At 42.6% G+C, this 23,192-nt stretch overlaps 1 protein-coding gene across 1 annotated transcript in view; it reads left to right on the top strand.

Annotated features, from left to right (window-relative positions):
* Positions 1-23,192, top strand: part of LOC145414462 (glutamate receptor 1-like) — a 654,998-nt gene that overhangs the window by 504,873 nt on the left and 126,933 nt on the right. Inside the window, exons 15-17 of the mRNA XM_080284028.1 lie at positions 18,071-18,315; positions 19,016-19,121; positions 21,715-21,852. Coding sequence (XP_080140154.1) covers positions 18,071-18,315; positions 19,016-19,121; positions 21,715-21,852 — 489 coding nt within the window. The remainder of the gene's footprint in view (positions 1-18,070; positions 18,316-19,015; positions 19,122-21,714; positions 21,853-23,192) is intronic.

Raw genomic sequence — 23,192 nt, 5'->3', positions numbered from 1 at the left:
TAACTCGTGACATCGCATCACATGCATACATATAAATATATACATTACACTCATATTGTATAATGTTGAATGGATTAACATAGAGGAACTATGGTTGCTTGTTTCCAATAAATGGTCAGTGTCTGCCGAGTGGCGACAGCGAGTGAGTGTGCTTGTGTGCTGTGATGCCCCCACGTAACCACCTCCACTAGAACAAGCGTGGTTAAACCAATTTTTTTTTTTTTTTTTTTTTTTGCATCAGTCACAGGAAGAGAAAGGAACGTATGCTTCTATGTCCAAGGGAACAACCTCTTTAATGCATGAAACACCCTCAGATGGCTCCCAGCCATGGAAGCAATAATCATTCCAGGGAAAATCATAGTACTTCCTGAGGGCCTTTCAGTCAGCAGCTCCAAAGTGCCTAAGCTGCCACTTCTTGGGAGGGTCCACAGGCCTTGAGCGATAGGACAGGTTAAGGTGCTAAGGTCGTGATTGGAAGAGCCCAACGCAGAGAAAAGTTTAACAGCATAAGCAGACGGGTTAGTGGTAAGAGAGGTCAAGTATGTTGGAACTCTCTGCAAGGCAGTCAGGGATATGGGTAGAAGCTTTTCCTAGTCACTAAAAGTAGAAAAGATATAGGCTTGTTCACCAGGTGGATCAGTGAAACGAGAGGAGAAAAGATGGTGGTAAACATTGAAATCACCCTAGAATGGAGATTTCAGAGAAAGAAGAAATTAATAGGATGTGTTCCATTACACAAGTAAGAGTTGAAGAATTTTTCATCACAGAATTAGGGGATAAGTAATCAATGCACATACAATTAGTCAGAGAGCGAGAGAACAGCAGAAGCCAGAGAATAGATAATTAAGAAGATTCAAGTTCAGGAACTCGAGATCAAGATAGGTTGTTGCATACATATAAACAACAGCCACCTTTGGCTTTGAAATGAGTATAAAGGAGGAGGATACAGAGAATAGTTTGCTATCATTTGTCTCAGACAGTTGATTGTCTGTGAGGAAGAGAAGGTGAGGTTTAGAGGAGGGGAGGTGTTCAATAAAAAGTTAGAGGAAAGACCGCGAATGTTGGAGAAATGAAAAAAGTGAGTCAGACAATGGTTTCGGGCGTCTCGTTTGGTCGTCACCATGAAAGGACTGGATGATGGGGGCTGTTATGGTCGCCCCACCCTAGGCACTTCGAGGTTCGGTGTTGAGATGCCATTTCTAACAAAATTTTGAATAGGAAGTGCAGTGAGTATTTTGATGACAGAGGAACTTGCATTGGAGAGCATCCTGGCCTACTCTCTGTGTTACTGAAACACTGAAAAAGTTCAGCAGAGGGGAATGGTCAGAATCAAGTCCCGAAGGTTGATGAAACGGCAGCTCCAGTTCTCTCTGACATCTGCTTTCCATCCACCTTGGGAGTACCACCCTGTTCGACTGGTGCTGCAGTCCACTCCCTGGCCTATAGCCTAAAGTACTTGGAGTAATTCACTTATTTCTTGTAGGTTACTTGGTTATATGAATACAGAATCATGATAAGAGGATTTTAAACGTAATACAGTATGGTACGTTCTTGGGTATAGACTTGAGTACTGGAATATATTCCTCGTTCAGTCCATACACTGATACTAAATTGTAATTGTTGGAATTCATCATACTTTCTTTAGCTGCCATGTGGAGTTACGATCGTGGTATATGCAGTTTGTTAATTACAGGTTTGTGTTGGAAGGGGATAATGTGTGGAGTTGTGTACAAGGCATTTCGATAGTGTGGAGTAAGGTGACCAGGGTAGTAATGCAGATGGGCAGGAACTACTAACAAGATAGAGCAGCCATTTGTAAATTGGGTCTCCTCTTGTTTTTGCTTCGGTACTTCACTCATGTTCCCCTAGATGTACATTATCACTGTGTGGTTTATTTGGTGAACAGTTAAGGAAATATTGTGATAAGAAAGATACATTAGATAAAAGTGTGTGGTGCTTATGTATTATAGTTACAAATCATAATGGACAGATAGATAAATAGATAGACAGACAGCCCTATGCGAGCCTGGGAAAAGGAAATGAGCTTGCAAATTACACTGAGGAAAGCTGACGACAGTGGCCAGTAAGGAGATGATGCAGTTAGTTCACTGAGCACATGGTTTGTAGTGTGCTCCCTTACAAGATCTACAATTTTATGTAATTCTGGAATTATACCTGGCAAGAAGTTCATACCTCCAGAAAATTTCTTCAGAAATTCAGTTTTAAATTCATCATATGTCCTAGCACGATGGAGCTTATCTGAGCGCTATAAATTGCTTGCTGGACATCTTTCCTGGCTTATGCAAGATGAAAAAATAGCAATTTTCTCTTGTTCATCTAGTATGTGGCGCTTGATGAACATTTGTTCGCACTGACTGACTAATGAAATGACATCAGTGCGATCTTTGTCTGTGCCAGAGAATTTTGGGGCAATTTTATCCTCGTGATACACAAACACGTGAGGTGTGGTTGTTAGATCCGCGGTATTTGTTTCTTGATCCATTTTTACTGTTTGCCCTGTTAATTCAACTTGGACGTGTTTATCGTTGTGTGAGGGAATGGTGGAATATGTACGACCGGACCGGTGAACCCTGTTAAGTGTATTGGCATACGTGTGCAAGGCAGCGGCAAAGTCCGCACTTCCTACGTCAGAGGTGGTTTCCCACTCATCATCTGAAACTGCCGTATTTGTTTCTCGATATTTAGTGTGTGGTGAGGTTTGTACAAGGGGTGGGCTGCCTTGAGGCTCTCTTAATTGTGAGTCTGATGTTGTGGCAATTTGTGTGTTATCTGGTGTGTTGCCTTGGGGCTCTCTTAATTGTGAGTCTGTTGTTGTGGCAAATTGTGTGTCATCTGGTATTAACGTGGGGGGTGGCGAAAATATTCCTGTCATTAAGATATGGTGTTATGAAATACGCCTCTTGTTTATGTCCTAGCAAAACAGATGAATAAATAAGTTGAATATAGCTAATTTTAGCACTGAGAAGAAATGAGTAAGTATAATTTTACCCACTTGATACAGATCGTAGAGGTGTGTCGATACAAAAGTCGATCTCAGAAGAAAAATACAGGTTTGATTGAAGATCTCTTGATAATTCTAGTGGTGTGTTGATGGACGATATTACTCAGGAAATTCCATGGCCTGGTGCTTGTGGTGGTTAACGGCTGTCCCAGGCAAACCTCAGCACAGAACGTCGAATTTCCAACTTAACTGTGAAAATAAATGAGTATGAGTAGGAGCTATGTGAATAATGAGTAATGAGTAGTGGGTGAGAAGTGCCTGGTGTCAGTCACACGTTGCTTGGCATGGCAGACTCGCGTTGTGATGTCATCTCGGCACATGGTGACGTCGGCTTCCCACACTGGTAGCTGTGGTGAGTGAATGAGTAGTGATGAGTAACTTGAGTGTGAAGACGGGTAAGATAAGTTGTGAATATGGACTTGGTGTTTTGCTGCGTGTCTTGACCTCTGCGTCAGCGATAGTGGGAGAGAGTGGTGGGGGCTTGCGTGCTTGTTGCTTTGGTCTTTCCTCTTCTTTACTTGCTTTGTTTTTTATTGTTCTTGCTGCTGCTTGAAGTTACGTGAAGATTATAGAGTTGTTTTGTAGATGGTTGTAGTTCGCTGGTTCGTCGTAGAAGTTGCAAGATCGTATCAATATTTTGTTAAACTACTTGCAAGGCGTCGTGTGATCTCTTCACCTCTGCATCAGCATGATGATCGGGGAGACGGAGGGGGCTGGTTGGAGAGAATACTGTCAGGAGCTGGTTGTGTTGTTGGTTGTGAGAGGTATTCTTTTTGTTTTCAATCTTGATATTTTGTAGGAATTCAATGTTGATTCGTAGACGAGGTTCGTATACGTTCGCTGCTACCAAATGTCATAAAATGAAAATGTCATAAAATATTGTCCGGAATTTTAGGACAAGGAATATTTGTTTATCTTGACGATATTATAATCGCAACGAAGAATATTAAGGATCATCTCAGGAAATTAGACTTACTCTTACAAAAGCTTAGTGATACTGGATTGAAAATTAAACTTTCTAAATGCAAATTTTGCTTTAAGGAAATAAATTTCTTAGGCCACAAATTAAGTTCTGATGGTATTCACACCACTGATGACAAAATACAGGCAGTGAGAGATTTTCCTGAACCCACTACGACTGACGAAGTTAGACAATTTTTAGGTCTGACTGGGTACTATAGGTCATTCGTACCACTGTTCTCTCATATAGCCTTTCCTCTATTCCAACTACTCAAAAAAGATGCTGTATTCCAATGGGAAGAACAAAAGAGGGCATTTAACAATCTAAAAATTAAACTAACAAATGCACCTTGTTTAGCATATCCGGATTACACAAAATCATTTCTTATTTGTACAGACGCATCAGTTAAAGGATTAGGGGCTGTACTGATGCAGGAAGATAAAAGAGGAAAGAATCAACCAATTGCATTTGCCAGCAGACAAACAAGAGGTGAGGAGAAAAATTATTGCACTACAGACTTAGAGGCACTTGCAGTGGTTTTGCATTACAAAAGTTTCGAGATTTGGTATATGGTTGCGAAATCCACTTATTCACCGACCATAAACCACTGGTGGGTATGTTTAAAGAAAAACTCCTTTCTGGGAGGAGAGCAAGATGGAAATGTACAGTTGAAAACTACAATGTACAAATTCATTATATACAAGGTAAAATGAACATAGTAGCTGACACATTATCTAGGAACCCGAACACAATTCAGGTCGCGGCGTTAGATCTCAAAGGAAATATCCCAAACCACGAGGATATCGCAAAGGCACAAAGACTTGACCCAATATGGTCTAAAGTAATATACAAGTTAGAAAGTGGAGATGACATACAATTACCCAAACTGCATGTCCCACTTGAACAATTCACAATGGTCAATAATACATTATACAAAATTAACTCTAAACAACCAAAACGCCAAAGAAATACTAACCAGTTGGTAGTACCTAATGACATGATACCCCAAGTATTACGATTGATACACGACAGCCCACATGCAGGACATCCTGGAAAGGATAAGACATTCAACCAAGCCCAGCTATTATATTACTGGCCTTCATTACGAAAACATATAAACAATCATATAGACATATGCGAATCATGTGCGAAACACAAAGGATACCCAATCACTCCTGCACCGATGGGTAATTACCCTGTACCACATCAACCATGGGACGTTGTTGCTGTTGATTTACTCAAGATGCCATTATCATACAATAATAACCTATACTTATTCGTTGCAACGGATCATTTTTCCCGTTATGTCATTTTAGCTCCAATTAAAGATAAGACAGCAGAGACAGTAGCAAAGGCAATAACAGATAATGTAATATGTCGCTTTACTACCCCAAAGGTATTAATAAGTGATAATGGAGGAGAATTTAATTCTGAGATCTTACAAGAAATATGTAAACAATACAACATCAAAAAGGTTAACGTTTTGGCCTATCACCCAGCATCGAATGGGTTGGTAGAGAGACAAAATAAAAAGGTATTAGATGTGCTACGACACATTCTCAGTGAAAATTATGCAAGCTGGGATGATTGGATTCCCAGAGGAGAGGCCTCAATTAATGGGTCTATAAATAAATCCATCGGTGACACACCACATTTCATTATATATGGCACAGATAAAAAATTACCATATGAGCTCCTAGAAGGTGACAGCATGCCTATATACAATAACGATGATTACTCTAAACTCCGTTTACGTGAATTCCAGGACATTCACAAAAGAGTCAAAAAACAATTAACGATGTCCAAGGAAGAAATGACGGAGGCATTTAACAAGAAGGCAAAAGATTCACCTATCAGCTTAGGAGACATTGTTTACGGTGTCATTCATACGAGAGACAATAAATTATCCCCAAAATTTGAGGGCCCATAGAGTAATTAACATAAAAGCAAAGTATTAATTAAGTCACTTTCAAGTGGCGAGGAGAAACAAGTTCATATTGACCATTTAAAACGAGTTTCAAGGGAATTATCACATAATTATTCAGCCTCGGATACAACCGAACAGGTGAACGTACCTCAAGAAACCAAGCAAGAACACAACAATGATTACAAAAAGAAATTAAGGTCATATACCAAACAATCGAACATAGGTGCAACTGTTCCAATCAAATCTACAGTACATCATTTACGAGAATTAAATATCGATTTAAACTCCTTCTATAAATGAAATAACAATCAACCGTAACGCACATCATCACTATCATCGACCACAGCATTATAGGAAATTAGTAGATTTTTTTTTTTCGGTAGGTTACGATGAAGGGACTTATGCTATGGATTCTCCTCTCCATAGCAAAAGGATATGCGCACTTAGACCCCAAACATATAGTACGACAAGGATGCCTCATAGCTCCAACGGCCATGACTACAATCGTTAAGGACGTCATGAGTACTGAAATAAATCTAGATTACTTGTATGACTTACCTACTTATCTAGACAGACTTGCGACGCCGATGCGAACTCTGGACTTCATGATAGGAAATTATGTTTCACGAGCACATAACACCAAGGAAGTGAATGAAATGGTAAAGTTAGCGAAATGGAAACTAGAACAGGCGAAGTCAACTATGCTCGTCATGATCCAAGTTCTCCCATCTTATGGAACGGAGGTATAGAGCGACAGGAACAACATCACCCGAGCTCGCCAAAAGTGCGGTTTGTTCGACCTGGGCGGCGCAGTTCTTGGGAACATCTTTGGATTGGCTACAGAGGATGACCTTAAAGAAATAAACAACAAATTTAATAACATAGCTCAGGTACTAACATACCAAGATAAATTCATCACAGGACAGAACTCAGCAATGAAGACAATTGTGAAAAATCTGAAACAAGCAGAAAACATAGCTCTCGAGAGTGTAGATAAAATAAATGAATTGGAGGGAAACGTTACCCTTTTCCAGCACTTCTCCATCATCACAGAACATATTGACACGATTCTACTACAATTAGAGAACACTAGAGATCGTTTCAGGGCACTTATGCAAGGAATTTCGAATGCTGGTGATGGCAAGATCACAATTGACTTACTCCCAGTTCATGAACTACGTCAGATAGTTAAAGGCATACATAAACATAAATTGAAGCCGTTGTTCCGCAGTAGGGAATTTATGCAATATTACCCGTATTTAGAAGCAACACTAACACCAACATCAGTGGTAGTTCATGTGCCATTCATCACTGAAGACCTGTTCACAGTATACCGATTGGATACACCCCTTCCCCTATAAAAATAACAACACTTTGGTCATCATCAACATCAACACAGACACCGAACTCATCATGGTCTCCAAGAGACGGGACACTGTCACTTTCGCAAGTGAGTCAACGATTGAACGAAAGTGCCGCACATCCTTACATGCTGTTCATCTTTGTCCTGCGTACATTTTCACGTTTCAGCCTACTGATACAGTCCCTTATGAAATGGCTATCATCAGAAATGACTATATTCATCATCATTGCAACTTCACTATTGCTCCAGATAAACTTGTACACCATCAACGCATTGGACACTCACGGTTTTTATATTTCCCTCATAACACATCAGTTTACATAGTCTGTCCAGATATACCACCATCTCATACATCAGCACCAGGATTATACATAGCACCAGACTACTGTGCGGTATTTACACCAGCCATGTCTACTTATCCACCATCAATCACTACGCCATTCTCAATCATACACACAAACATTTCCACCCACTGCCTGATATGAACTTAAACATGAGCACAAGTATTAAGCTGACTTCACCTAAGTTTGAAACTATGCAGCTGATCAATGAAACAATGAAGCCCTGGGAAGATTTGAGTTTGAGTATGTTCAACCCATATTATGTGTATAGCCCAGCACCTACTGTCTTTATAATCGTCTGCATTGTAGTTGCAGTACTGCTGTTCGCAATGCACAGAATGCATGCAAGAATTGCTAATTTGGAGTCATTATTTAGTGGGGGGAGAGTTAACATCAAAGTTAACCACCCTGAATGAAGTGTATATATTTTGTATATAGTATTAATTATATATATATATATATATAAAACAAAACAAGAATGACCCATATATGGCAGACCAGTACCATTATCTTTAAATGAAATATTAATAACTCTTACCATAATCTTAATTTTAAACTATTTTTTATTCTTGCATGTATGCATTTCACTATAATAACCAAAGTACATACTGTATTACAGTTAAATAATTTACTTTAATGCATTTATTCAAATATGTATACAACTTGTTTAAAATGTAATATTACTGAATAATCACTATTTACTATGAATTTTATATGTATACAATATTCATACAATTATGTTACTTTTACAATATTATGTATTTCACTTAATTAGCTTATAAGTTCATTATAATGTGTATATAATATATATTAATGTTAGGACTATTAACTGTCGATGGTACGCCATTTTCGCGTGACCGAGCAATGTATTATAGTTACAAATCATAATAGATAGATAAATAGATAGATAGACAGCCCTATGCGAGCCTGGGAAAAGGAAATGAGCTTGCAAATTACACTGAGGAAAGCTGACGACAGTGGCCAGTAAGATGATGCAGTTAGTTGTCAGCAGTCCACCCGTGAACAAAGCCCTAGTAACCATACACACATACTGACACACAGGCTTCTTAAACTTTCCATCCACAAGGAACACACGTGATACATCTTCTGTTTCACCAGAATTTAGGAAAGAGAGCTCAGAAGGAGGTTAGCCACAGAACAGGCAGGAGGAGAAGGAGACAAGCCATACAAGAGGCAGGTCGCAGGGAGAAGGGCTTGGCAACTTGAGAGAGAGACAGAGAGATAGCTAGCGGGACTGGACTTTATACTCCGCTCTGTGTGAGAGACTTGTTAATATTTCCAAGACAAATAAAAAGTCCCATACTATTCTTTACCTCTCCTGTCACTACATGACAAATGGGAAAGATTATCTACTACAAGCTACTCCAAGATATAAAAACCGCTCGTCCACAAGTCTAATATATATATAACTCAACCACAAAGGAACCACAAAGTATTTTATGACACTTAGATATGTTGACAACTAGATACATAACGTATGGTGTGTGATACTTAGATACCGATAACTACTAGATAAGCACAGTGCAGTGTTACATAAACACACTATTACATTGCATATACTGTAGTACTAAGACATTGAGAGTTAGTATGCTAAATTGATCATCGAGTGTTACATTTAAGATTGCACTGTGATGTACATTGTGTTCAATTTTTTGGTTTAGCTTCTGTATATATATATTGTTACGGTAGCGCCAGCCCAAGGCTATTACAAAAAAACAACAAGGCAGCCTTAGATGATCGGCCTCCACTGCGTTGCAAAAATAACACAGACCCCGGCACTCACACTCCGCAAACTAGAGAAAAACTGCGCAACAAAAGAATATTAAATACGCAACACTCTGTACTTTGACAGTAAAACGGAACAGCCTACCTATAGATCTAGCCTACTATCGTCACTACCGGAAATAATACCGCCCGAGACAGTTTACAGGAACACCTCCCACTTATTTCCGGTGGTGACAACTTTCTACTTAACCCGTGTCCAAGGGGGAACGCAGTTGACGGCTCACGATAGTTCTCACTAGCCTTGTGCAAGTAGATGGGATTGAACTGTGTAGGGGTTAGGTGTGTGTGTGTGTATGTACGTGTGTTGGGGAACGTTAATTAAGGCAGCGAGAGGACTACGGTGAGCCAGACTGGCCCTCCAAAGACAACAAGGTCACAAAAACAAATAAAATAACTACTTTCCTCAGTCAACAAAGAGTAAGAATAAACTTAAATGAAAACGCCAGCTCGGCATAAAAATGACTGGGGAGAGAGAGTGTACCACACCCGATACTGAAGCTGGTTGGGAGGACACTGCCCTGACGCCAGGCTCGTGTGCAGCCAAGCGCGAATGCAAGAATCAAATTAATTAACAAGGAACTTAAATTCGTGCCCCTCTCTCTCTACAATGAATTGGTACTTCTAATGCAAGCAAAACATCATTAAATATACTGGTAGCTCATATAAGACAATCAAAATAATCAAATGCATACTCAGCATGGTATGAAATAAAATTGCCCTCAGTGGCAGGAACGAAAGAAACAAAAGAACTTGTAACACTTGCTAATTTAAAATCCGCGAATGACACGGATACATACTGCATAATCCTCTAGCCCAGCTGTAATGGCTGCACCTGTGGGAACGGACAGGCGGACAGCGTAACACGCCCTTCCCCAAGGGAAAATTTTGAGCCCTGGATCAAAATTTTCGAATCAAGACCCTGACCCCTTCCTGGATAAACAATCAGCAATTACGTTATCAGTCCCTTTAATATGCCTAACTTCTAAATTGTACTCTTGCAAAAGCAAACTCCAGCGGGTCAAACGCTGGTTCTTAAATTTAAACTTGTTCAAAAACTGCAGGGGATGATGGTCTGAATAAATCTTGATCACAGGGCCAAAAGGGGGCAGGTAGACAGCAAAGTGTTGCAGGACCAGGATAATCGCTAATAACTCCTGCTCTATGACGGAATAGTTCTTCTGGGCTCTATTAAACTTCTTTGAGAAGTATGATATGGGATGTTCAACCTGGCCCTCATCCAGCTGCATCAACACTGCTCCTACCCCTACTCGACTAGCATCAACTGCCAGCACAAAAGATTTGTCAAAATCTGGTGCACGCAATATAGGGTGGTGGCACAGCAGAGACTTAACAGTAGTAAAAGCTTGCTCACACTCGGCTGTCCACTACCACTTCTTATCCTTGCGCAATGTCAGTAAGAGGGGCAAGCACTGTGGAGTAATTTCCAATAAATCTTCTGTAATAGCCGATCATTCCCAAAAATCGCTGGAGGGCACGGCGACACTGGGGTGCTGCAAAGTTGGAAATGGCATCCACCTTAGCCCGAGGTGGAGCCACTTGCCCATGTCCTACAACAAATCCAAGGTACTGGACCTTAGCACGTACGAACTCGCACTTGTCCAAGTTGACTACTAAGCCAGCTTCCTCCAACCGCTTAATGAGCATTTCCACATGATCAAGGTGCTCCTCCCACTTGGTGTCATACACAATGACATCATCGATGTAAACGACACAATTAGGTATGCCATCCACCACTTTATCCATAAGCCTCTGGAAAGTGGCTGGAGCATTCTTCAATCCATAAGGCATCACCTGGCACTGATATACTGCACCACTGACAACAAAGCTAGCCACTTGTTTAGCCCGTTCCGTCAGCGGGACCTGCCAGTATCCTTTTACTAAGTCAAGTTTGGTGATATAAGTGGCATTTCCCACCTTGTCCACGGAGTCATCGACCCGAGGTAAGGGATAAGCATCGGTCTTAGACAGTGAGTTAACCTTCCGGAAGTCCACACACAACCTAACCTTCCCATCTGGCTTCGGCTGTAAGGTAACCGGTGAACTCCACTCACTGAAACTCCTCTTGATCAATCCATGGTCCAACATATACTTGATCTCATTATCGAGAGCTTTCTGTCTGATAGGGTTGATGCGGTAGGGAGCTAATTTTACAGGCTTACTATCCCCAACGTCAATGTTATGAGTAGCCCAAGTTGTCAATCCCGGTGAATCTCCAAAAATTTCGGATGTTTCCATAATCTGTTGCACAGCTCTTCTCGCTTTACTGGATCAAGGTGTCGCAATTTCTCCACCAGAGCTGCATAACCGTTGCCCTCCCATAGGTCAGCTGGTAACATCTCACCACGACTAAGCACTTCCTCCTGCTCCTCCAACTCACTACCAACCGCCAAAACTACAGGAGCGCTCTTATCCCTGGTTCCCTCAACGTCCACTCCAAAGTCACCTTCCAGGGACTGTGGCTGTAACCCTGGTCCACTACTCACATTATCGGCACCAACAGCTCCCTCCACAGCACGTTTCTTTGATGCCACGTCCTCCCTTCCCCGTCCTTCACATCCCAGTTGAGAGACATCAGCAGTCATCCCACAGTGAGAATCAACTGGGTGGTAGTATGGCTTCAACATATTAATGTGGCACAACTGAGTACTCTTCCGCCTATCTGGGGTAACAATTAGATAGTCAAGTTCCCCAACTCTCTTCTTCACAATATAAGGACCACTGAATCTAGCCGCCAGAGGTTTTCCTTGCATGGGCAGCAGTGCCAAAACTTCATCTCCTTGCTTAAACTCACGACTTCTGACCTTCTTATCGTAATGAGCCTTCATTTTCGCTTGAGCCCCGATTAGATGGTCACGGGCAAGCTCTAAAGCGCTATGCAGTCTCTCCCGAGTGCAGCAGACATAGTCAAGCATGGATTCCTGGTTGCCAGATTTGTTGTTACTCCAGGCCTCTCGCACCACATCCAAGGGACCATGAACTCTGTGCCCAAACACTAACTCATTGGGTGAAAACCCTAATGACTCAGTTGGTCTCTCTCTCACTGCAAACATAACAAAGGGTACTGCTAGGTCCCAATCCTTTCCACTATCATAGCAGAAGGTGCGCAGCATTGTCTTTAAGGTCTGATGATGCCTCTCCAGGGCACCTTGTGACTGCGGATGGTAGGCACTGGACAAAATGCGTTTGATGCCCAACTCTGTCATTGTCTGCTTAAACAAATTAGATGTAAAATTTACTCCACGGTCTGACTGCAACTCCTTGGGCAGGCCAAAATGAGTAAAGAACTGGATGAGTTGCTTGACTACTGACTTCGCCTGCATGCTTCTGATTGGTATAGCCTCTGGGTATCGCATTGTAACATCCATTATGGTTAACAAATACTTGTTTCCAGCAGAAGTAGGAGGTAAAGGGCCCACGATATCAATGATTACCCGGGTAAACGGAGGTTCAACTGCAGGAATGGGAATCAAAGGGGCCACAGGAAGAACTTGATTAGGCTTGCCCACTATCTGACACGTGTGACAGCTCTTGATGTACGCAGCAACTTGTCCCGACATACTTGGCCACCAAAAGTTATATCTTAAGCGCTGCACTGTCTTTCTGTTTCCCAAGTGACCTGCTAAAGGTCCCTCATGTGCTAACTGTATTAACGGCACCCTATACTGCACAAGCACCACCACCTGCACTAACTCACCCACTCCTCCATCCACCATGGCGCCGGTGGGCGTCCATCGGCGATGTAAAACATTGTCTTTAATCAGGAACTCCTTACCACACTCCATACTTCTTTCTTCCCCTACTCGAGCAAACAAGGGCTTTAATGTTACATCCTCCTGTTGCTTCACCCTCAATTCTGCTGGCCCAACACCCGCCAGCTCTACTGAGAACTGAGATAAGGGACTGGTTGGGACACTGGATTGCGAAGGGCGATCAATCTCAGCGTCACCTCTAGTACACTCGACAGGGGGAGGAATGTCAGACTCCACACTGACATCATCACCTCTACCCTCAACAGTGACACTCTGTTCCTCAGGCGCGTTTGACGGTGGTCCTGCATCCCCGCAGTCGACCCCAGCGTCCTGAAATTCTTCCAATTCAGTCGGTGGGCTGGGTTCAGTCTCCACACAGACACACTCAACACCACCTCTAGTGTCCTGAGTGGGAAGTGGGGCGGCGCCCATGCACGCATTCCCACTCTCCTCACCCACCACAGTAACACCCTGCTCACTAGGTTCCTCCATTGGTGGCCCTGCCTCATCACAGTCGACCCCAAGAACCTGTGACTTCGCCAGTTCTTCCTCCCAGGCTGCAACCTGTGCCATAGATCTTGTAATTGCACAGACCGGGAACATGGCTTCCACTTCTGCATCAACTTCAATACCAATTTCTGGGGCGTCAAAACACTTCTCTGCCACAACAACTGGTGGAGGAAGAGATGGAAATACTTTCTCCCCAGCCAGGTCGTTCCCCAGCAGAAAATCAATCCCCTCTACTGGCATTACATCAGCAACAGCTACTTGAGCTGCAGCCTGAACAATGGGGCAATTGAGTTCCACATGAACATAATCATAGTATTCATCTGAGTTCATGCCTCTACACAGCACATACTTCCCTGAGTTTACAGGCCCTCCAGTCACGTTTCTGCACACAGACTGTTGTGCACCGGTATCACGAACCACAGTAACTGGATAACTGATCCCATGAATTTTCACTGTGCCGTGACACATGAAAGGTTTACACCAGTCTAGGGACGATTTCTGAGGCAGTTCATCCGGAGGTGGCGTAGCATGTTGGGTAACTCAGCCTGAGCTGGCAGCGAGCACAGCCGGCTACACTCCAGCTTTCCACAGACTTCTCCCTCACCGTTACCACTCTCCCAACTCCTCTCGTTCACCTGACTCGAACCTACAACTAGTGCCACTGGTTTGGCATTTTGGGAGGCCTTCCACTTAGGGCAGTTAGGCTTGATGTACCCACTCTGTTTGCAAAAGTAACAAAGTAGCTTTGAACTGGATACAGGGCTCTTCCTCCCAGAATTCTTTTTCTCCTCTGAACTTCCCTTGGACTGATTCACGGGAGATTTATCCCAGGCAGGGCCACTCACAGTCCTCTCCCTGGAATACTGAAAATTAGCATTCTTGACCCCCATACTCCGCAAGGCAAACACCCGGTCATCAGCCCACGTCGCTGCTTCCTTCACGGTCTTAAATCTCTTCTCCCTAATTTTAACACCAATTTCTTTGTCAGCCATGTTGGTAATATGTTCCATCAAAAGCAGTTCACGCACATCGTTATACGAAGTGGCGCTCTCACTCAACAACCACTCATCTAACCTCTCCTCCAGATACCTGGCGTAGGCCATATAGGTGTCAGCAGGTCTTTTCCGAGCATCACGGAACAACAACCGATAAGCCTCTGGTCTAAGTTCATATGCCTTCAGGATGGCTGCTTTAAATTCATCATAATCATCTACATCCTCTGGGCTCAACCTATTATACACTTCCAAAGCTTTTCCCTTCAGCACATTAGATACCAAGCCCCCCCAGCGCTGCCTGGGCCACTCAAACTCCCTAGCCTTCTTTTCAAACCTGACAAACCATTCTGTCACCTTCAACTCATCAAATGCCGGCACTAATTTTAGACTCCTTGAGAGCCAACTCTCCCTATCCTCTGCACGGCCTGAGGTTTGGGTATCTGAAGTTGGTCTATTAGCAGTCACCTCCAAGCGAGTCTTCTCCAGCTCAAATCGCATTTTTTCACGCTGCAACTCCAGCTGCATTTCCATCTCCCTCTCTTCTTTTGCACGCTGCATTTCCCTCTCTTCTTTTGCATGCTGCATTTCCATCTCCCTCCCTTCTTTTGCACGCTGCATTTCCATCTCCATTTTTTTCAACTCAAACTGCAACTGAGCCTCCGGTGACAAGACTCCAGGGTATATGGGAGTGGAATGAACAGCTCCAGGGAAAACACTAGACATACCTGGGGGAACTGCTCTAAACTGGCTCGGCGGCAACATAGATGGTAATAGTGGGGTAGCGAAACGAGGCAGCTCAGCACCATAGTCAAACTCAGGGCTCACACGGGGAGTACCTTTGCTATGTGCCTCTCGTTGTTCCATATTTTCCATATCCACAGGTGACTCAGCACGTACGCGATCTGGTGTAGGCACGTGTGACTCCATGGCGACAAATCAATGGCAATACTAAATAATGAAATACTAATGCTGACTGAGAAACTACACACACATCAACTTCACCTCAAAGCACAGAGAACGCCAAGGTAACGATATCCTAGCAAGAAGAAGGCACTGTTAGGATACCCTGATGCGAGGTCGCCACTGTTATGGTAGCGCCAGCCCGGGGCTATTACAAAAAAACAACAAGGCAGCCTTAGATGATCGGCCTCCACTGCGTTGCAAAAATAACGCAGACCCCGGCACTCACACTCCGCAAACTAGAGAAAAACTGCGCAACAAAAGAATATTAAATACGCAACACTCTGTACTTTGACAGTAAAACGGAACAGCCTACCTATAGATCTAGCCTACTATCGTCACTACCGGAAATAATACCGCCCGAGACAGTTTACAGGAACACCTCCCACTTATTTCCGGTGGTGACGACTTTCTACTTAACCCGTGTCCAAGGGGGAACGCAGTTGATGGCTCACGATAGTTCTCACTAGCCTTGTGCAAGTAGATGGGATTGAACTGTGTAGGGGTTAGGTGTGTGTGTGTGTGTGTGTATGTACGTGTGTTGGGGAACGTTAATTAAGGCAGCGAGAGGACTACGGTGAGCCAGACTGGCCCTCCAAAGACAACAAGGTCACAAAAACAAATAAAATAACTACTTTCCTCAGTCAACAAACAAAGAGTAAAAATAAACTTAAATGAAAACGCCAGCTCGGCATAAAAATGACTGGGGAGAGAGAGAAAGTGTACCACACCCGATACTGAAGCTGGTTGGGAGGACACTGCCCTGACGCCAGGCTCGTGTGCAGCCAAGCGCGAATGCAAGAATCAAATTAATTAACAAGGAACTTATATTCGTGCCCCTCTCTCTCTCTCTCTCTCTCTCTCTCTACAATGAATTGGTACTTCTAATGCAAGCAAAACATCATTAAATATACTGGTAGCTCACATAAGACAATCAAAATAATCAAATGCATACTCAGCATGGTATGAAATAAAATTGCCCTCAGTGGCAGGAACGAAAGAAACAAAAGAACTTGTAACACTCGCTAATTTAAACTCCGCGAATGACACGGATACATACTGCATAATCCCCTAGCCCAGCTGTAACGGCTGCACCCGTGGGAACGGACAGGCGGACAGCGTAACAATATGTATATTCTGGTTATTGTAATTACAGATATCTAAAAATTGACAAGGGTTACAATACCACCCACTCTGATAATAATTTGTGTTCTCTTAATTATTGTCTTAACCGCTCGTTGTCCCTTGAACTGTCCTACACAGAATTCAGTGAACAGCATGTCACTGGATTGAAGGGGCGTCTTTTTCAATATTCACTCTTTACTCAAAGTTGGCCTAAAACTGCCTTCTCTCTACCTTCAAAACTGAATTTTAACAAGAGAATGTCACTAGAATATGATGCTAGTCATGAAGAAGTGCTGTGGAAAGGTTAAGGAGTCACAATATTGTATAATTCTGCCACCGAGTTAAGTGAAATACTGCAACAAAACAAAAATCAAGGTCAAGTCAAAAGAACCATTGACATCGTTTCCATTTTGCTTGCTGCTACCAGATTTTTTTTTTCCCGGACATTTCGAACAGGAAAGGTTAAGCATAGCCTTCATCAACCTCTTTGGTACGAGATCTTTTTTAACAAATGAAATCGAACCGGATTGAAGGGAAAAAAGAGGTTCCAGCAGCACTTCAGGGTGGATTGGTGAACACATCGATTGGATGGTGGTGATGCTTTGGTGGTGATGGGTATGGTGGTGATGGATATGGTAGTGATTGCTGTGGTGGTGATTTTGATGATGGTGGTGGCTTAGACAATGACGACTATTTTATAGAATGCTTTTGCACAGGTGATATACGGTTTTGATGTACGGCATATGAATCAACCTGAGTTGGCAAAAAAAAGAGGAAAAATAGAAAAAATGGCATCATCTCCACTCCCAATTTAATGTTATTTATGTCTTCTACCATTTCTGCGTCCCTCATCCCCCCCCCTTCTTTCTCTCTCTCTCTCTCTCCCCCCCCCAAAAAAAAAAAAAAAATTGCTGGGTTTCTCATTTCCGTTCTCCAATACGTCCCAAATTCTCATTTCCTCAACTTCAGTTATGATTTACACCTCCGATTATGCATCCTTCCTGCTACCTGTCCATTTTATTGTTTTTCAGCGTTCCAAGATTAGTGTTTACGGTTCCATAAAAGTTCATATGTCTTCCTGCAAGAATCTGTTCTCCTCCATGCACTGTGAGGGGATCAGCATATTTTAATGTACCTATCACCGTACGATTTCACCTTACCGTTCATGAATACTCTATATTTCAATATTTTTCTTGCTGTTACCAAACTATTTTAGTCCCTCTGTATCATGACCATTTTTTCTTCTTGAGTCCGATTATACCGGTGTTTTTTTTTCACCCTTTTTTACAGCGTTCAAAGATAAGTGTGTACAGTCGAATGTGGGAGTTCATGTCGTCCCGTAAGCATGTATTCACATCTACGTACGAGGAGGGCATCGAGCGGGTACGAACGTCGAAGGGCAAATACGCCTTTCTGCTGGAGAGTGTTAAGAACGAATACATCAACGGACGGCGTCCCTGCGACACCATGAAGATTGGACATAACCTAAATTCCAATGGGTACGGCGTGGCCACCCCTCCACACTCGCCGCTTAAGTGAGTACAGAAAATGTCATAGCTAGAATGTTGTTTGACCTGTTCAGCTCAGGAACATAATTTTGTTATAGTCTTGCATGGGGAAGATCTTTGATACAGAACTGGTTATTGGGGGATGTGTCTGACACTTCTAGCTCGAAAAGTCTCTCCTAGGCTGGATAGTTATGAAGAGTAAAATGAACACTCCCCTGCTACACTATGAAAAATCGGACTTAACCTGGACCTGGGTACACAGAAGTACTTAAGGCGACAGACTTACCTAAGGCCCCATATGGAATGCCTCAGACCTATCTCACTCATGCACAGGCGCCGAATTTACTATGGTCGTGAAATTGGGGCTGGGTGAGGGGTTATCGCTGGTGTCATGGCGTATTTGCCTACAGCCGAATGAAGCCTAACGGGTCTTATGTATTTCAGAGCAAAGCACGTGTGTAATAAGGATGTTGTACTGGGATGAAGATGAGCTGTCGATAAATTGCTTTAGCTAGGCGGAGATTTCTGTCCTTTTACAATACAATTATTGTGGTGTGGGAGCCTGTATAGTATTTTTTTATGTTGCACGCATGTGCCCCCCTCCCCCCCCCACACACAAGTTACCAGATTCTCCATCCCCTACCCACGTCACTCTTTCCTTTTCTTTCATTCTCATCCCCACTCTTACTATTTTGTTCTAATCATCCCCTTTACCTACTGTCCACAGGGAAAGCCTCAATTTGGCAATACTGAGCCTGAAGGAGGGTGGAGACCTACTCAGACTAAAAAACAAGTGGTGGTTCGATAATTCGGAATGTGGCAAAGATACGCAGGTTAGCACCCCCCTGTTTGCAGTAATAATAGTAGTGGTATGGCAGTTATTATAATTAATAGTAGTAGTAGTATTAGTATCCCTTGAAAACTTTTCTGTTTGAAATCTGTCAAAATGGTGATTTTAGGCTTAAACGCATTACAAGCATGTGCAAGAGTTGCCCTACCGGTATAATGTCTTATGTACCAGGTTCGTTTTCGTTTTCGTTTTCATTTTTAAAGGCTCCAACATGCTTGCATGTGTCGGCCTTGGTCACCTAATGGCGGCTCTCCATGCTGCACGATCCATTGCAGCCTCCCTGTTCAGTCCCTTAACCCTGAGGTCACACTTAATGACCTCGTCACATGTCTTTCTCGGTCTGCCCCTCATAACCCCACCCCCAATATTAACACTTCTCACCTTCCAATTATCATCCCCCATCCTCTCCACATGTCCAAACCATCTCAATCTACCTCTCCTCATCACAACACCAATACACTCCAGTCCCATCCTACCTCTCAACTCTTCCATCGTAAACCCAGCCCTTCCAGGCCTCGGACACAGGGACGCATTGCACATCCACCTAATCATTGTCATTTCTGTACGTCTGAGCCGGCGAATATCTTCCTCCTTCACTGCCCAGGTCTCACTACCATACAGCATTACACTCCTAACACATGCTGCATACAAAGACCCCTTAGCACGTAGGGAGAGCCCTCTCTATGTCAGGAGAGGCAAGAGCTCCCTGAACTTCTTCCAACCACTTCTCACCCTAGCAACAGAGCTAGCTCCAGCGCCACCTCCAGCACACAACATGTCTCCCAAATAACAAAACTCTTCCACACACTCAAGAGATTCACCAACAAGTTCAATCCTTTCACGTCTGACAATGCTTTCCCCGACATGCCGTACAAATAAAAATCAGCATTATCTCGCAGTCTACCTCTGATACCACTACATCTCTTATGCACCCATTTATCACATACATTGCACAAGATGGAATTCCTTCCCACGCCCTTGTGGCAAACTGCACATGGCCACTCTCCCTCGTCTTTGACAGTACCGCCACCAACCCTAGATATCATCACTTTTGTTTTATCTGCATTTACCTTTAAACCCTTGTGCCCCATACCATATCTCCACTTCCTAAACCTTTCCTCCGCCTCCCTTTCGTTCTCTGCAATCAACACCAAATTATCAGCATACAGCACAGCAACTCCCACGTATATATATATATATATATATATATATATATATATATATATATATATATATATATATATATAAAATTGTTTGTATGTACAGTATATTCATATACAAAAGTATGTGTGTATATGTATATGTGTGTACAGTATATGTATTGATGTTATATCCCTGCTATTTTCATGTTTGTCTTCATCTCTCAACCCCTTCAGTGCTAGGACATTGTTATTTTCGTGCCACCACCAGCAGCTTTTATTTAGTTGAGGGTACTCTTCATACCGAAGAACTTCAGTGAAGACAAGACTACCCGTCATCTGTGAGCCAGGTAGACTGTAATAATACTGTTTGATGAAAGCTTGACTATTGTGTATCTATCATGGATGACTTCCAATGCTGGCTGAGTGACATGGGACCTCAAGTTGTGACTCTAGACAACTTTTATTAATAACTTTTCCCTCTGCAACCAATACTTTCTGGGATTTGAGTTTTCGACACAGACATATACAAATACATTTCGTACAAAAATAATGACCATCGACTTCGTCTGCCTGGCTCAGAAAGGTTGTATCAGTGTTCGTCTGACAAGGTTACAAAGATAATTTATGTTGTTGTTGTTATGGTTGTTATAGAGAAGATTTGTTATGCAGGTAAGTTCTCCCTTCAGGTTTAATTTTGTGGTGGTGATTTGTTGTTTAAATGTGTCCAGGATTCCCTTGGTGTTGTTGTGGTTGTTGACGACTTTTTCCCCTTATGTGACCGAGTATTCCCATGGTTGTATTCCAGAAAAGACTGTGACTTTGCAAGAAATATCTTCCGTGATACGCTCACGTAACCGATAGTCAGTTAGTATTCTTCCCAGTATCCCAAACTGGCAAAGACTATGGGTCATACCCGCTTACAGTAATGTGTGTAGAGTTGTCATGTGCTCTGCTAAACACTGTCAGGTCTTTTTGGAAACAGAATGAGAAGAATTAAAGAAAAATTAATGTTGTAAGCATGTTTTGTCCACCAAATTTCTAGATCATCATTCCCATTCCCTTGCTCACTGTGCACATTTCCATACCCCTCTAACATTCATTTTTGGAGGATATTTTAAAATCTAATTTGATTGCAGCAGTACCACTAATTCTACAACACCCATTTCCACAGGCTATACTTTTCCTTCCTCAGTTCTATTGCCCATCTAACTTCCAATCCATCCCACACTTTCTTTTGCTCACAACTCCAATTTCTTTACCTGACTTTCGATGTTTCACGACTAAGTGCAGGTCACATGATTGACTAACGTGCTTGTTCTGTGCTTCATGGTGGTCTCTCTCTTTCTCTCTCTCTCTCTCTCTCTCTCTCTCTCTCTCTCTCTCTCTCTCTCTTTGTGTGTGTGTGTAAAACTGAAAGCCCTTTCTTTATCACAGTATACCCACACCAGCACCTTGACTCTGAGCAAAATAGCAGGCATCTTCTACATCCTGACTGGAGGCCTGGCACTGTCAATGGTCGTGGCCATCATGGAGTTTTGCTACAAATCGAAAATAGACGCCAGCCGAGCCAAGGTAAGTAATGGCAATGAGTTTTAGCTACTTGTTAAAAATGAGCTGGCGAGGGTGTATGCATACCCTAAGAATATGAGAGTTAATGAGGGGATGTTTCTGATTTTTAAGGTGCCAGGTGGTGTGTTAAACCATTACAATCTGGGTGACAACCTAGCATAGGTTCAGTCTCCAAGATTTGACTGAAGGCTTTTCAATGAAGGGGAGTATGCTGGTCATGTGCCCGTAAATGCCTTGGACTACGGCAGCCTTGCTTAAAGCCCCAACCCTGCATTAGCCTGCATTTCATATTACATAATGCAGTCATATATGATGTCAAGAAGTCATGCAAGTTCTGCCTTTGCCAGTTGCATAAGAAAATGTTATAGTACAGTGAGGACTTTTCCATACCCTTCACCCTGCAAGTTTTAATAATACAGCTATAGCTACTCATATGTCATAGATATGTTTAAGAGTAGTACAACATTTTTGCTCACAACTGGGACTGTAAGTTAGGGGAAACTGACAGTTTAGCCTAATATGCAGCAAACAACATGAAAGGCATTTTTTAGTTATTTAATGTGGACAAATTGAGTGTCAGAGAAGGAAACTGAGAAAAAGGATGTAATGTTCAAGAGCTTATATTAATTTTTTTGTCCATTAGTGTTGTGGATACGTGAGTGAAAGAATAAGGGACCAGTATGGATATTTTTTTTCAGTTCTTCCGTGGTTGTTTTACTGAAAGTAATGAATACGTAGAAGCTTTTTAAGCTTCTCATAATGGCTTCCCACAAAAGAGGCACTTTCTGAAGGTGTGTATATATATATATATATATATATATATATATATATATATATATGAAGCATCGACATTCACAAGCTCCATTCTCCTTTCAGACACCCCTTACTAAGGGAGAATGAGGAAGGGTTAATTCTTGTGTCACTCTTCCTCCGAAAAGGTTCGGGTCTGCAGTGGATCAGTTATATAACACTAGTAAACCTATGTCTCCTTCCGCCAGCTCCCCATCTACTCCTCGTCCTCCGCGCTTCCTGCTGCGTTACAGAGGAGTGAAACTGGCTGTCCACAGAGTCCCTTATAACCAAGTAGCCACTTATGCAGAAGCCACTATACTCTGTGTGGTAAGAGGAGGACATTTGACTTCACTGCATTCTGATGATGAAGCTGACTTCGTAACATCATTGATGGAGAATGGTGAGTAAAACATTGGAATATAAGAATATAGGAAAGGAGGAAAACTGCAGAAGGCTGGATGGCCCATTCTTGGCAGCTCTATAAAATTCTGTGAACAGACTCTCTGAATAAAACAAGAGGAACAGACCGAAGATGAGGTGGCGGGGTGGGG

Source organism: Coenobita brevimanus, chromosome 1, assembly GCF_032717465.1.
Source record: "Coenobita brevimanus isolate Jiangsu-jjx chromosome 1, ASM3271746v2, whole genome shotgun sequence".
Taxonomy (NCBI): domain Eukaryota; kingdom Metazoa; phylum Arthropoda; class Malacostraca; order Decapoda; family Coenobitidae; genus Coenobita; species Coenobita brevimanus.
This window is presented reverse-complemented; position numbering and strand designations above follow the sequence as displayed.